The following is a 15,663-nucleotide window of genomic DNA, read 5'->3' on the forward strand; positions in this document are numbered from 1 at the left end:
CTGCACACCCTACAAAGTGCTCCCCACATACTGTACCGGCATAAAACAGCTTGTTGTATCCAGTGCTGAGTTGTTCACTATGGCATTGTGGAATAAAATGACATGCAAGTAAAAGCATTCAGTTAATGGTTTGTCCACCCAAGCACAATAAAAAGCAGTAAAATGGAAAGATTGACAGGTGCATTTTTTTTGAGCAGTCATACAGTTTTATAGTAGCAAAGTGAAAAGAATAATGAACAAAATTGGAACTTGGCCTAATCTATATTTATGCTGAGTTTCTTCTATTTCATCATAAAAGTGCATAATAAATCAGGATAAAATTTAAGTCTTCAATCCTGAACGATAAAATTCCTTACCGTAAACTGTGAAAGCTAAGTGTATCAGATGTAGATTGCCTTGACTGTCGCCCACACGTGCTGCCTCCCGTGGGTGATGCCCAGCTGGCTGATGATCCACCCCAGGATCGGACACTCTCAGTTTTCCCCAAACTTGTTACCGAGCCTATAGTTGACTGATCATCTCTGCAGAAAAAAAAAAGATATGGTATAACTTGATCTTTACAATGAAATATTTAATATCTTTTAAAGGGGCATTCCAACTAAAAAAATATATTGGCAGCAGAAATGGTTGACAATGCCACCTGCTGTCACAAATTTACCAGTAGTCCATCGCCTTGTTTTCTTTTTTACATGAATAGATAGGCACCGGTCTATTGTCGAGCACTGGCCAGGCAAGAAGCACTGGAGATCGGTTGGCCGGCCCCAAGTGTGAGGATCTGCCCTCCCCTCTGTGACGTGGTTCCATGGCACCAGTAATAAACCCTCTTTTTCCCTGGTATAAAGCTCCTGCTGCAGCCGCAGCCGGTACATGCCGCAGGCTGCTCAGGAGCTTTAAATAGTGCTCCAGGGAACCATATCAACCCAATTGGGCTGATTGGTTCCCTTTAAGTGTTTTAGTGAAAATGCTGAAGACCACAACAGAACCGCAATGAAATTGCAATGTGTTTAAACACAGCCTTAACTGATTTGTAAGACAAAATTTCAAACCCTATATCTTGGGAAAAAAATAGGAATGAGCTAATTTACAGTATTCTGCTCATCGGGCTGCGGCGTTTTGAAGTCTGCTTTGCTCTCTGCTGCTCCTCCCCAGGTGCTGGAAAAAAGATGGACCCAGTCCTAGGAAACTGGGAGAGGTTTCCCAGGATGGGATTCATCTTTTCCCAGTACCTGGGAAGGAGGGGCACGGAGCGGAGCAGACATCAAAGCCCCATAGCCCGATGAGCAGAATTCCGACAGGAACCAAGTGCTTTGCTTCGTTCCTACTGTAAATTCACTCATCTCTAGAAAAGAGTGTATCATGGAACTGTAAAAAAGGGAATTTGGCTGGCTACACTTCCTTCTTAAAGACATAATAAAATGTTAATTTTGTTGCGTAAATTTTCCTTATGGCTAGAGAAAACCAGATTCTGATATGCCTCTTCAATGGTGATAACTAGAGACGAGCGAACTTTGAGTATATTTGGATTCATCGGAACCTGAACTCTCAGCATTTGATTACCGGTGGTTGCAGAAACTGGATGCATCCCTAAGACTGGAAAAAATGGAAAAAGTCATAGGCTCTATCCATGTTTTTCAGGGCTCCTTAGGGATGCATTCAAATTCTTTAGCCACAGGCAATCAAATGCTGAGAGTTTGGGTTTGAACCCAAAGATACTTGAAGTTTGCTCATCTCTAGTGACAAACCAATATGGCTTTGGCTCTAATATGTGGTTTGCCAATACACATCCTATTGTACATTAAACGTGGAAATCCTCTCAATACACCATTGTATTAATTTATAATTTTATATATATATTTCTATATGACAATCTTATCGGGCATTAAAATCCAGAGTGAAATTGTTATAAGCGGTAGTGGTCCTAGAGGTGGTAACATGGGGGTGATAGCATTAGCATTATTTCTATCCACCTCATCTGCAACGTTCTGCTACTCTTACAAATCAAGCGTCAGTGCTAGAATTGTTGATGCAATAATGTGTCAACATTATTTTCTTGCTAGTCCATTTTTCTTCTACTTTAAAGAAAATCCAGACAGTGGAGTAAATGGGAAAGGAGTTTAAACAGTGTGAGGTATTGATAAAGTTCTGCCGTCCAACCACTGCCTGAAATTGCTCACAGTAACTAGAACTCAAAGCAGATTGTGCAATAAATGAAATTTGACATGCAAACACAAGGCTTTCATTGAACCGGTGAGCAATTTATTGAAAATCTTTAATCCATCTCCTTGAGGCCATTGTGCTCAGAAAAAACATGAATGAATTACTTTAATCTACAAACATATTGGAGGTGCTTTTTCACCACATCAGCCCATTTCTAGGGCTTTTCATTTCTAACAGTAATCTGACTGCGTGAAGCGGCAGCGAAGGTAAATGGACAAGCAGTTTATTTCGCCCTTTCAGACAACATTGATATTAAGCTCTATACACAGAATATGCCTAAGGGGTTCTGCTTCTGCATATAGTAAGAACGAAGCTCTTACTATAAAGTGATCTTGTTAGAAAGCTTCAATTAGGCAATGCACAGGACTTAAAAATGTGTTCTGTTAATGTGTGCTGAGCCCTTGTACTTAGGAACACTACGGTGCTCTGAGGACACTGAATAGCGTCATTTAGGCTATGTTCACACAACATCAAAACAGACGTCCGTCTTTACCGCGATTTAACTGACTTCCATACAATGCATTAAAGTCAATGTAATGATGGACGTCCAATGCACACAGTGTATTACATGACGGACATTGTCTAAGCGGATGTCAAAATAATGATCATGTCATGCCGGCGTTATTTTATTTTTATTTTTTTACCAGTCCTTCTCTGATTTTCCTATTAAATTCAATGGACTTTTCAATTAAAGACACAGCAAAAGGGCAATAAGTCCACCTAAACTAGAATAATGTACCAACAGCCATCATTGCACTGACAGGTGGCCAAACAGCGAAAGGACGGAAGCCATTTTAACTTAAAATGATGGATGTAATTTTAAACGGAGAAGTAAAAACATTGTGTGAACATAGCCTTACACGGGACATAGGTGTCTAAGGTGCTGAAGCTGGTCAAGAGTAAGGCTGGGTTCACGCTACGTTTTTGCAATCTGTTTTTTTCATCCATTTTTGCAAAAAACGGATGGAAAATGGATGAAGTTGTGTGCATCCAATTTGGTCCGTTTTTCCACTGACTTCCATTACAAAATAAATGGATCAAAACGCATCTGTTTTTTTTAACGTACAGAAAAATGTACTTCAGCTTGTTTCTGTGTACATTGAAAAAAATGGATGCGTTTTGATAAAAAAAAATTTTTATAATGGAAGTCAATTGAAAAAACGATCAAAATGAACCCAGCCTAATGCCGGATGTAACGGCCGGATGATGTTTATTTCTGATTAATTGAGATGCGGGTGCATTAGTGTGCGCCCATATCCCAATTTACTGCTGCACTCAATGGAGCGTGCGGCCAGAGCCGCACGCTCCATTGTGTGCACTGACAGGTTTTCTGTGGCCGCTATTCTCTGAATAGCGGCCGCACAAATCTGACATGTCAGTTTTTTTCTGCGCCGCTAGGGATCCCGGCCGGAGTGTACTATGTGTATACATTTTGGACGGGATTCCATAGAGAGCAGCACTACGTAAGTTCCGGCAACAGCAAAATGGCAAAAACAGCCGTGGTTAATACAAAACTTATAAGGTGGGAACATGGCCTAATACTGTGCATTGTCTACCATGATAGCAGGTTCTATTTATGGATGGTCAAATCTGAGGTTTTTGTAATTTCTCCAACGTACCACCTCCAAATCATAGTTGATTTGGGATAATCAGTAGTGTATTAAGCAATCTAATATGGGTATGGAATGTTTTTTTTGTTTTTTTACAATTTCTACTGTTCAGTTTGGCATTAACATTTCTTTTGGCATGTCTGTTTCCAGGTCTTAGGATCCAAATGTAACAAACAGGAACCAGAACATGGTTATTCTACTTCTCTCACGAGAAATCACAGCTTTGTATATTTTCAGGATATGAGACTATCCCACTATGAAATTTATTTTATAATAAAGAATTTTGAGTTTATTTTATGTGATATGATATTCTCATATCTTGGAAGTATACAGAGCACTTGACCCTGGGGTACACAATGCTCAGCGAGCTCCTGTTAGGGAAGCAGAACTGTTGTTCTATGTTGCTGTTTGTTACGTTTGAACCCAACCAAGAGGAGGACAACAAATGAAGTAGCAACGATGGATGATTGACGTATGGCCTTAGAGAGTCCTGCCTATAGACTATGTTTGGACAACTCAGAGAGGTTAGTGATCATTTTGATAATTATTTTGCACATTGTTGGGAACAATATGTAACATTGCACTAGGGGGAGCCCATCTCTTGATTTACTGTTTTAAATTGTGGATTCGTGGGAATGTAGATTTAAAGGTTACTGTTTGGTTTGATGTTTTATTCAGTATCAGTATCACAGTATCAAGTAATACACATGTCCAGCATTTGTGCGCTCTCTTTACTATGTGCATAATACATTAGTTTGGGAGTATATATTGAGGCAAATTTTGCCTGAAAGACATAATATATTTATTCTATGAATTGTTCTAGGGACATTACTTAATTTTTGTGATATTTTATTAATATTTTAGTAATATTAGCCTTACTATTTATCACACACTTTGTAATACTTCTCTTTATTTGTTTTTCCCATGTGTCAGAATTTGAATGTGCTCCAGGCAGAACGCTGAGCTACTGAGCCTGCTGGACAGCTTCTGTGCTGAATCCATTACCTAGGTACTTGTCTGTTAAGATTCTAATCTTGCTTTCTCGACTCCATCCTTGGACCCCCATATAGTTCAGCCTTTCCTCCTTGTGAGATTATTGTGTTCCTGCCCTCATCTATCTCTCCACTCTGAGCTGCCATACTGCTGCTACTACTTGTGTACTAAACTATGACTAAGTATTGGCTATGCTTCTGTCTTACCTCTACTTTTATTGCGGATATATGTGTACTGACCTCTGGTTGACAAATGATCGCTACCATACTGTTAGTACAAAATCTCTGCTAATTACCGATTATGGCTCGTTTCTTGCATGCTGCCTGTATCCAGTGTTGCTACTATCATAAGACTCTGATCTCCACCCTAGAGGTTATCTGTTTGGTGTCTTCTCTTGTGTTGAGCACAGTTGTCAAACTGATTTGGTTCAGCAACATTTCCCGAACGATCGGCATTTGACTCCTAGAATTTGGAGAAGTTGGATACCGCCCCACCGAGTCCTGCTGGAAAAAATGGATACAGCCATAGCCATAGGCTGTATCTATGTGCCCTGGAGTAGCATCCAACATCTCCAGACACCAGGAGTCAAATGGCAAGCATTCAGTTTTAGAGAATGTTGCTGAACCCAAACAGTTAGCTTAACACTAGTCTTCTCTTTTTAGTCTGGTGTAATTATTTAAGGGAAACCAGGGAGACGAATCTACAGTAACCTCCTGAGAAACACCTATAGATCACATAGTGCTGAGGATGACGTTTCTTACCATCATCCTCGGCACCATTTCTTTGCAGTTAGTAGGTAAATACCTGGGCTAGTAAGACAGTTTGGTGCTGGACTACCAACCCCATTGCACTGATCTGGCCGGCCGACTCCGATAGTCCCGTCCCCAATGTACCAATCCGCCTTACTAGCCTATATATTTACTTACTAATTGCATGACAACGGTGCAGAGAATTAAGGTAAGAAACTTAACTTCCTTCTCAGCCCCTTTTACACAATAGGAACATATCAGCAGGTTAGATTTCTCTACCCTGACGATTTTTCCCTTTAAAAGTGCATTCCCATCTCGACTAACATAGTTATCTGTAGGATTTATCAATTTCAATATTTTTCTGAATATTTTCATTTAGTAGATGGATAAAGCCCATCAAGCCACTGTCATATAATACTACATTTTTGTTAGTCCACCTGTTGCTGCTTACACCAGTACCTACAAGAAATACGGTATAGAGACTGTAATAATAACTTCAGCTTTGCACTCAGTTTGTACTTTAAAGTCCTTGCAATATAAGGTTAAGTCCATATTGGCATCTTAACCCATTTTCCCTGTTTAAATAATCATATACAAGCATTTTATAGGGGCATGTAATCTCCTTCTCCTCCTCAGGCATCAGCCGCTCATCTCCTCGCTTCCCAGGGTTCTTTGATCTGTGTAGCTGAATCTCTGCAGGAAAATCACTCCCTGACCGACGCACAGATGTTCTAGTTCTATCAGGTGAAGTCAAGTTTCTGCACCAAAATGTAACCCATTCAATGTATTATGCCAGTGGGCACCTGGACCTATTTATGCTTACATGCTGTACATATTGTAGATGACATACACTGTAATCTCTGCATTGTGATCATTACAGCTATGTGCATATAGAAGTCTCTTTGATATCACAGTATAGCCAGTCCAGACCTGCTCTAAACATATGGACACATCATAATTCAATTAATAATTTATGATAAGCAAACGTGATCTGGTAGACTGAGAAAATAAAAGCACATCCCCACGTTACAACCTCTATAAGTGATTTATTACGCATCTATATAAAAAGCAATTCCTTAAGGCCGGACTTACCAGGCATATTATACCAAAATGTGTTTGAAATATAGAGATAAACCTCCATGTTGCTTCACTATTGATTTTAAGTTCTTAGCTGCATCACTGCTATATGAATGTTTTTATTCAGATAGGTTTTTTTTATTATTATTTCGGCTCTATTTGCTCCCTTTGAGAATCTACTATATTGATCACATACAGACATAAAAATAGATCAGAATAAGAGCATATTTCTGTAGGCTCCGCAACAGGGGATAGATGCCATTTGTATTGAGAATGATAGAAATTGGGGCATATTAGCTGATATTAGCTCCATATTAAGGAGCTTCCCAATCCGACATGTGATACACCTAATATCATGTTATTACTGGAATCCCTCCCATTAGCTGTGAGAATCTGTAATCTGATAATAACAGTGCAGTTGCTCTGCAAATCTGTCAATGCTTCAGATAGCAGCATTATAATAAGTCCTGCCATATGTATCTGGTGGAAAGCGAAACCTAGTGGCCTAAGGTTAAAGCTGCAGTGGATAAAAAAATTTACGTTGGAAGAGTTTTTGATTTTCAAACAAGGAGAACATTTTCTTAAAGTTCTCTTAAAATAATATAAAAAATAAAAATAAAAAAATGGGGTTTAGCTATTCTCCATGGAAATGCTGTGGATTTTCACCGTGATTTAGCAAAGGCAAATCACCACCAAATCATCTGGCCTTTCTTCAGCCTCATACAGTGGTCCTCTATGTCCCCTCACATAAAAGGAGACACAATAGACCTTATTTTTACCTGTCTCCATTTCATATTTGACCTCACTAGCACACCCCTACACATGTCTGACCATAATCACCTAACAAATTCCTTTCTATTCTCTTATTTGCCACCCACCTAGTCTAGAACCTTGCCCACCTCGGTAGAAACCTTAAACAACTCAACACTCAAACACCCTAAACTTCCTCCTGCCGTTCTCCACCACTTCTCTCCATAACACAAAAGCAGCTGATGTTTTATAACATCACAATTACTTCAGCTCCCAACTCGGTCACCCCTTAAACGCAACAGAACTCAACAAATCAACAGACAACCCTGGCCTAACAATCTAACAAAGGCAAGTTTCTAGGGCTACAGAATGGTGCTTGAATAAAACCCACTCTGAGGAAGACTTCCATATGTATCAGCAAGCACTGTGAAGTCTGAACTCACCTCTGCCCAACAGGTCGACTTCACTACTTTAATATCTCCCTTTTCTGTCTCACAAACCCAGGTAACCCTCTTCCCTGCTGCCCTTGTGGTTACGAGCTTGGCACTCTTCTGGATCTCCTCATACCATACCATCCATATATTCAGTCTCTACCTCTGCCACACCCTCGACTCACTTGGCCTTGTCACTGTTAGAGTCCCCCAAAGCTCCATCCTCTACTTTTCTTAATCTATATACTTGGCCTGGAACAGATTGTAGAATTCAATGGCTTGAAATACCACTTATGTTCTTTTGGTACTCAATTCTCCCCATCCCCCTGCCCATCCCTTAACTGGCTACCTGTTTCCCAGCTAATTCAGTTTAAACTCTTAATAATGACTTACAAAGTTGTCCTCACCCTATCCCCTCCATCCGTCACTTGATCTCCCGATAGCAACCCTTACACATTCTCCTGTCTCCGTCTGTGCTTTCCCCTTGGCTGCTCCTCACACAACCAATATTTCTTCCAAGCTTCCCCCATACTCTAGAACTCACTACCCCAACCCATCCGACTCCCACCCACCATGAGGACCTTTAAAAGCAACTGGAGCATCCATTTTTTCTGAATAGGATACAACATACATTGCCTCTGATGCCATTTCACCGCATTATGGACAGCTGCTCCCCTCACCTAATATCTCCCTCCCCCCGGATTGTAGATCAAAAATCGATGCAGACAGGATTCTTTGTCCCCGTTTACCAGCCTGTCATTTACTTTATTCACGTCTTCCTTACATTATTTTATGTTACAATTTGTTTGTTAAAGGGGTTATCCAGCGCTACAAAAACATGCCCACTCCCCCCCTACTGTTGTCTCCAGTTTGGGTGGGGTTTTGAAACTCAGTTCCATTGAAGTAAATGGAGCTTAATTGCAAACCGCACCTGAACTGGAGACAACAGTAGGGGGAAAAGTGGCCCTGTTTTTGTAGTGCTGGATAACCCCTTTAAGCCCTTATCATGTGTACAGAACTGTGAAAGACCACCTTAAAAATAACTACTACTAATTATTATTATAAAAAACATAATAGTATTTACCTTAAAGAGTCACTGTCGTATTTTTTTTTTTTTGCAGAAATCAATAGTCCAGGCGATTTTAAGAAACTTTGTAATTGGGTTTATTAGCCAAATCTGCCATTATCTGCATGTAAAAAGCCTTTTCCCAGGTCCCCCCCTCCTTCCTCTTTTTCATCCACTCTGAAAAATCTGAAAATTGTGACTTGTTGCAGGAGTCGTCCCCTGTCTGCTCTAGGGAGAGGGGAGGGGGGAGGAGGAAGGAGGGAGTTAGCCGGCAGCAGAAAGCAGATAACAGAGGATTACAGGCACCGAGCTGGGTGACAGCTGTAATCCGAGCTCAGACAGGTCACTGGTGACTGTCACAGGAGATATCCCGTGAGGGATTTGTAGATTAACTCTTTGTTGTCCTGTTTTGGTCTTTTCTTTAGCTCTCTCCATAGGAGAACAATGAAGACAGGGGGGAGAGCTTCAAACTGCTTTTTCATGATAAAAATGCATTTTTCGGATAATAAACCCAATTACAAAGTTTCTTAAAATCGCCTGGACTATTGATTTCTGCAAAAAAAAATTTCACGACAGTGACACTTTAACCCCTTAACGGCATCGGGCGTAAATTTACGCCCTGATGCCGGTAATGACGTTCAGAGCAGGGCCGCGCGGCGACCCCGCTCTGAACCGCGGCGGTCCCGGGTGCCGCTTGTAGCCCGGGACCGTAGGTATTAGCGGGCACGGTCCGATCGCCGTGCCCGCTAATACAGTAATCAGATGCAGCTGTCAAACATGACAGCTGCATCCGATTACCGGATTCAGCCGTTCCCTGGTGTCTAGTGGCGGAGATCGCTCCCCCGGGATGTTATCCCGGAGGAGCGATCTCCGTTTCTGAAGCCGGCCGGGGACCGCTCCAAGATGGCGCCGTCCCCGGCTCGGCACTCGTTTACTTCCGGCTGCAGCAGCTGGAAGTAAACGAGTGCCTATCTCATGGATCTCTGTAGCATATCTATGCTGCAGAGATCTCTATGAGAGATCAAAGTGTATATACTAGAAGTCCCCTAGGGGGGCTTCAAGTATAAGTGTTAAAGTAAAAAAAAAAGTGTTGTTAATAGTAAAAAGCCCCCTCCCCTAATAAAAGTCTGAATCACCCCCTTTTCCCAGGTTATAAATAAAAGTAAATAAATAAACAAACATGTTTGCTATCGCCGCGTGCGTAATCGCCCAAACTATTAATTAATCACATTCCTGATCTCACACGGTAAACGGCGTCAGCGCAAAAAAATCCCAAAGTGCAACCGATAGAAAGAACACATCATGGCGCAAAAAATGACACCTCACACAGCCCCATAGACCAAAGGATAAAAGCGCTATAAGCCTGGGAATGGAGCGATTTTAAGTGACGTATATTTGTTGACAATGGTTTAAATTTTTTATAGGCCATCAGATACAATATAAGTTATACATGTTACATATCGTTTTAATCGTAACGACTTGAGGAACATATATAACAAGTCAGTTTTACCCCAGGGCGAATGGCGTAAAAACACATTTCCCCCAAATAAACAAAATGCTTTTTTTTTTTCAATTTCACCACACTTTGAATTTTTTTCTGGTTTCGCAGTGTACTTTATGCAAAAATTCAGCCTGTCATTGCAAAGTACAATTAGTGACGCAAAAAATAAGGGCTCATGTGGGTTTCTAGGTGGAAAAATGCAAGTGCTATGGCCTTTTAAGCACAAGGAGGAAAAAACTAAAACGCAAAAATTGAAATTGGCTCTGTCCTTAAGGGGTTAAAGGGGTAGTATAAGTTGAAGATTACATAATGTACCTGTCTGTTTGTTTGTTTTCCCCAGAATCGGTGCCACTTTTTCTATGCTCTGTGTTTAGTATGGGGCTAAGCTGTGATACCAGACACAACTTATAGACAAAGATGACACTAATTCTGGGAAAAAAAGATCATTTTTTTAAGTCACGGCTTTAATGTATAACAAACAACAAAGATGAACACCATACCTTTCAGTGTCACTGTCATCACTGGATTCAACTTCTTCTAGCGCAGCCTGTAAGTCAGCAATACGCCGTATTGATGTTTCTAGATCAGCTTGTAAAGTCTGTCTTACTGCTGTGAGCTCGAACACCTGCGTCTCCTATAAAGACATGTTATAGAAAATAGATGAATGTTACATTAAGAACGAGGACGCTGACCTTGAAATACAATTTGTAATGTTAAAATCTGCACAAAAAGATTAAAGACATATCCATCCATATATCCAGAACAGAAGTCCTTCATTAGTCTAAGCTGTCAAGTGTTTAGCCATTTCCTATAGCATCTCACAATGGTAATCACCAAGCTTTTTAGGACTCTTCAATGGTATATACAGCATGTGTAGACAAGGAGTAATACAGAAAGGGAACATATACTTCCCCTAAAAAATAAATAAATAACATGATTACAACTTTTTTATTATTATTATTTTACAGAAACCTTTAAAGGGGTACTTTGGCAAAAATATTTTTTCTTTTAAATGAACTGGTTTCAGAAAGTTATATAGATTTCTAATTTACTTCTATTTAAAAATGTTAAGTCTTCCAGTACTTATCAGCTGCTATATGACCTGCAGGAAAAGGTTATTCTTTCCAGTCTGACACAGTGCTCTCTGCTGCCACCTCTGTCCATGTCAGGAACTGTCGAGAGCAGGAGAGGCTTTCTATGGGGATATGCTACTATTCTGGACAGTTCCTGTCCCGGACAGAGGTGGCAGCAGAGAGCACTGTGTCAGACTGGAAAGAAAACACCACTTCCTGCAGGACATACAGCAGCTGATAAGTATGGGAAGACTTGATATTTCTAAATAGAATTAAATTACAAATCTATATAACTTTCTGAAACCTGTTGATTTAAAAGAAAAAGATTTTTGATGGACAACCCTTTTAATTAACAGACATGTATAATCACATTGCACACACTGGAATAGATTGTTTTAACATATCTACACATTAAAAAAAAATATCACATTTGGGTCCACTTTTTTAACATATATGAAAATATATTTTAAGAAAAGTAGACAGGCTTCCGAGTCACAATGAGTGCAACCCTTTTGACAACATTTCACCACTTGTCTACTTACAAAAGAGTGGAACCTATCAGATTCCACCTTTCATTCCTCACAGACTCTTTGGAAAATGAGAGGTGGAATCTGATTGGTTGCTAGGGGCAACTGAGCCAGTTTCACTTTACAGCATGTTTGATAAATCTCCTCCAATGTCTTTTATGTAAATTTTGGTCTATACCTACCATTAAAGCTATTTAATTTTAACCATAGATTAGGGGCATGTGAAAGATATACAACATATTTGGAGGGGACTTTCTGATATTTTGTGGCTGGCGGTAAATCAAATATATTATATCTTCCATTGGATGCTTTATTGAATCTGCTCTTATAAGGCTTAGAAAATAAGTAATGCATAAGTCATCAGCAGCCCAGCCAAGTATTGCATCCTGGCATGGATCAATATGCTCCTATAATTTATGGTTGCCAAGATATCAAGCATCAAGATTTGCACAAACACAATATATTCCAAGAAGAACTGAATGCAGCAATGTTCACAAAACATTAAGCCCAGGCTCACACAACATACTTGTTATGAAAAGAACGGACGGCTTTTTCATTTAAAACAACAGGCGTTCTTTTCATATTTTAATGATTTACACTGAAGTAGGGATGGTCCGAACCTGCCGAGGTTCGGGTTCGTATGAACCCGAACGCTCGGCAGCAGATTCCCGCCGTCTGCTATGGCTATGGCTGTATCCCAGTTTTCCAGGGGGTCCTCCTGCTGGATCCACCCGCTCCACGGAGCGGGCAGACAGCGAGAATCATTACCGAGGGTTCGTGTTCGTACGAACCCGAATCGAACTCGGTTCGGACCATCCCTACACTGAAGTCAATGCAAACAACGGCCAGCAGTTCACACTATGTATTAAATAACGGCCGCTGTCCACCATGACCGACAAATAATGTTCCTGTCATTTATTTTGTTGCGTGACAGTTGTTCACACTTAGTACTTTGATATGCCCTGTCCTTTTCACCATACTTTCTATTAAAGTCTATGGAGATTTTATTTCAAGACACACCCAAAAGTGATTTGTATTAGAATAATGTTCCAATGGTCGTCATTGCACTGATGGCCATAGGAACATGCAAAATCAAGGCCATTGTTTGGCACTCAAAACAATGGTTTTTATGTTATGCGAACATATAATGTTATTCATCATGTTATTCTATGATACCTAACTTAAGCATGTATTTTAGTTAAGAGTAAAAGGGAGAAAAGGTTAGTCACCTGGACTTTGAACCGAGATAGGGATATTGGGTTTGATACATCGGCATATCATCAGACAGGGTAACCGAATAGAAAGAACCACTTTGCTGGCATACTACTGTTAAAAGACAATTAAAACACATTACAAAGTCATATAACTTTGTAATAAGTTTTAATTACCCTTTTGTCTCCTCAGAAGTACAGTGGTGGTTCCGGGGCCGTGCTTGTAATCCAAATCCACTCTTGCCATGATCGGCAGAAATTTCAAATCAGAAATGGACCCAGGAGTGATGGTAAGTATAAAAAAATGTGTTTGTCAATTAAAAAAAAAATAAAATACAATTTGTATAGGCGCCAGATGGGACAGAATTGATTGATGATTGTGCAGGTATGAATAATATTGAATATTAGTGACAGGTTGCCTTAAAAAGTCATTTAAAAAAAATCTGTTACACAATAGCATTTTTGGTTCTATATTTTGCCAATAATATAGAATGTTAATTCGCTGATATAACTCTGGTAAAACTGTCCTTGGTTACCGGGAACCTGTCATCACTTTCATACTGCCTGAACCATGAGTCATTGTGGTTGGTTCCCTGTGGTTTTTTTCCTGCCTTTATTGATAGATCTCCTTCTTTTGGGTATAGGGAAAGAACTATCAGTCAATGCCAGTGAGGTGTCGAGAAGCAGCTGGAAACCATTGTGATGACTTGAGGTTCACGCCGCATTATCGTGATGACAGGTTCTTTATAACCTATTAGTTAATAGCTTCACACAATGCAGACACCCTACCTCTATTTTAGTATAAGTTCTTTAGGAATGTGGTTATTTCCGCTATCTCACCTTGAAAGCTTACTTCCTTTTCATCTGACAGCGTAACACAATTATGTGAGAATTCTGGATTATCGCTGCCTCCCATGTGAAGTGAACTTAAGAATATTACATTAGGTGGTTGGTATTGCAGGCTCTCTCTGAAATTCCATGCACAAAACACAGCGTTACCCTGCACATTTAACATGATTAAAGCTGCCAGCTGTAAAATTGCCATCTCGGCAGTGACAGGGTAAGAGATGATTTGTGGTGCATAGAGCGACAGCCCTGGGTGCTGCAGCCAGCGGACTGTCAAAGTAAATAATGCAAACCTTGCTACTGTGGGGTGGAGAGGACTGGAGGGGAAATAAAGCAACCTTATAACCACAAGCACATAAATCCCCTAATTCTGCACCATTACACTAAGATTCCTGGTCACCAGACACATATAAAGAGAGTATAATACAGAAATAAAATACTAATACATAACATTGATGGGGAAAAAATACAGACATTAAAGACTGTTAATAGCAAAAAAACAAAAAAAAAAACACTGCATGGTCCATCTACAGTAGTCTGCCCTTTTATTATTTCCCTTTCCTTTTTATTGCATGGCTATTTTCTTCCAGAGACAGCACCACTATTGTCTCCAGTTCAGCTGTGGTTTGCAATTAAAGGGGTTGTCCAGAGAAAATCTTTTTCTTTTAAATCAATTGGTGTCAGAAAGTTATATAGATTTGTAATTTACTTCTATAAAAAAATCTCCAGTCTTCCCATACTTATTAGCTCCTGTATGTTCTGCAGGAAATGTTGTTTTTTCAGTCTGACACAGTGCTCTCTGCTGCCATCTCTGGCCGAGACAGGAACTGTCCAGAGCAGGAGAGGTTTTCTATGGGGATTCATATAAAACCGAGACAGAGTTCCTGTCTCGGCCAGAGATGTCAGCAGAGAGCACTGTGTCAGACTGAAAATAAAACACTTCCTGCATGATATAGAGTAGCTTATAATTATGGGAAGAATTCTGATTTTTTTTATTTCAAATTACAAATCTATATAACTTTCTGAAATTAGTTGATTTGAAAGAAAAAGATTTTTGCTGGACAACCCCTTTAAACCCTATGGAACTGAGTTGCAAAACGTACAACCCAAACTGGAGGCAAGAGTGGTGCTGTCCCTAGAAGAAAGGGGCCATGTTTTATTAACAATGGGTAACCCCTTTAATTTATCTGGTACAGGATGCTTCCTCTCCTACACCTTGGCTACAAAAAAAAAAAAAGCATATTGATCATCAGCACTCAGTAACGAGCTGCACAGAGTAGACTGTCAGGAAACACAGTACACCAGTCACTCTCTAAAGTACTGCTCTGAGTGCACTGCCCCTAGCTCAATTATGTCTGCTGCTTAGGTTCCTACTGGCGCTACCTTGGGGTGGGTTACTGAAGACCATGTCCTGAAACTTAAATGGGGGCGGGTCTTTATTTAATTAAATAATTAATTAATAAATATTTGATAAAAGTCCCCCCATGAATTGTTAAAAAAAAAAATAGAAACAATGTATGATTTACAAGTATCCTAGGGGTATATACAGTAACTGGCACAGAAGGTGTGTTTGACAGGGGGAATCCTACTGTAACAGCAGGGATCAGAGACA

General features: G+C 40.1%; 1 protein-coding gene across 3 annotated transcripts in view; it reads right to left on the reverse strand.

Moving 5' to 3' along the window:
- The window catches only part of MYO18B (myosin XVIIIB), a 402,342-nt gene that overhangs the window by 17,472 nt on the left and 369,207 nt on the right, over positions 1–15,663 (reverse strand). For all 3 annotated transcript variants that reach the window (XM_069961327.1, XM_069961329.1, XM_069961328.1), the window contains 2 exons: positions 10,895–11,028; positions 357–521 (listed from right to left, as the gene is read on the reverse strand). In XM_069961327.1, the coding sequence (XP_069817428.1) occupies positions 357–521; positions 10,895–11,028 (299 nt within the window). The remainder of the gene's footprint in view (positions 1–356; positions 522–10,894; positions 11,029–15,663) is intronic.

The sequence above is a fragment of the Dendropsophus ebraccatus genome, chromosome 3 (genome assembly GCF_027789765.1).
Source record: "Dendropsophus ebraccatus isolate aDenEbr1 chromosome 3, aDenEbr1.pat, whole genome shotgun sequence".
NCBI lineage: Eukaryota > Metazoa > Chordata > Amphibia > Anura > Hylidae > Dendropsophus > Dendropsophus ebraccatus.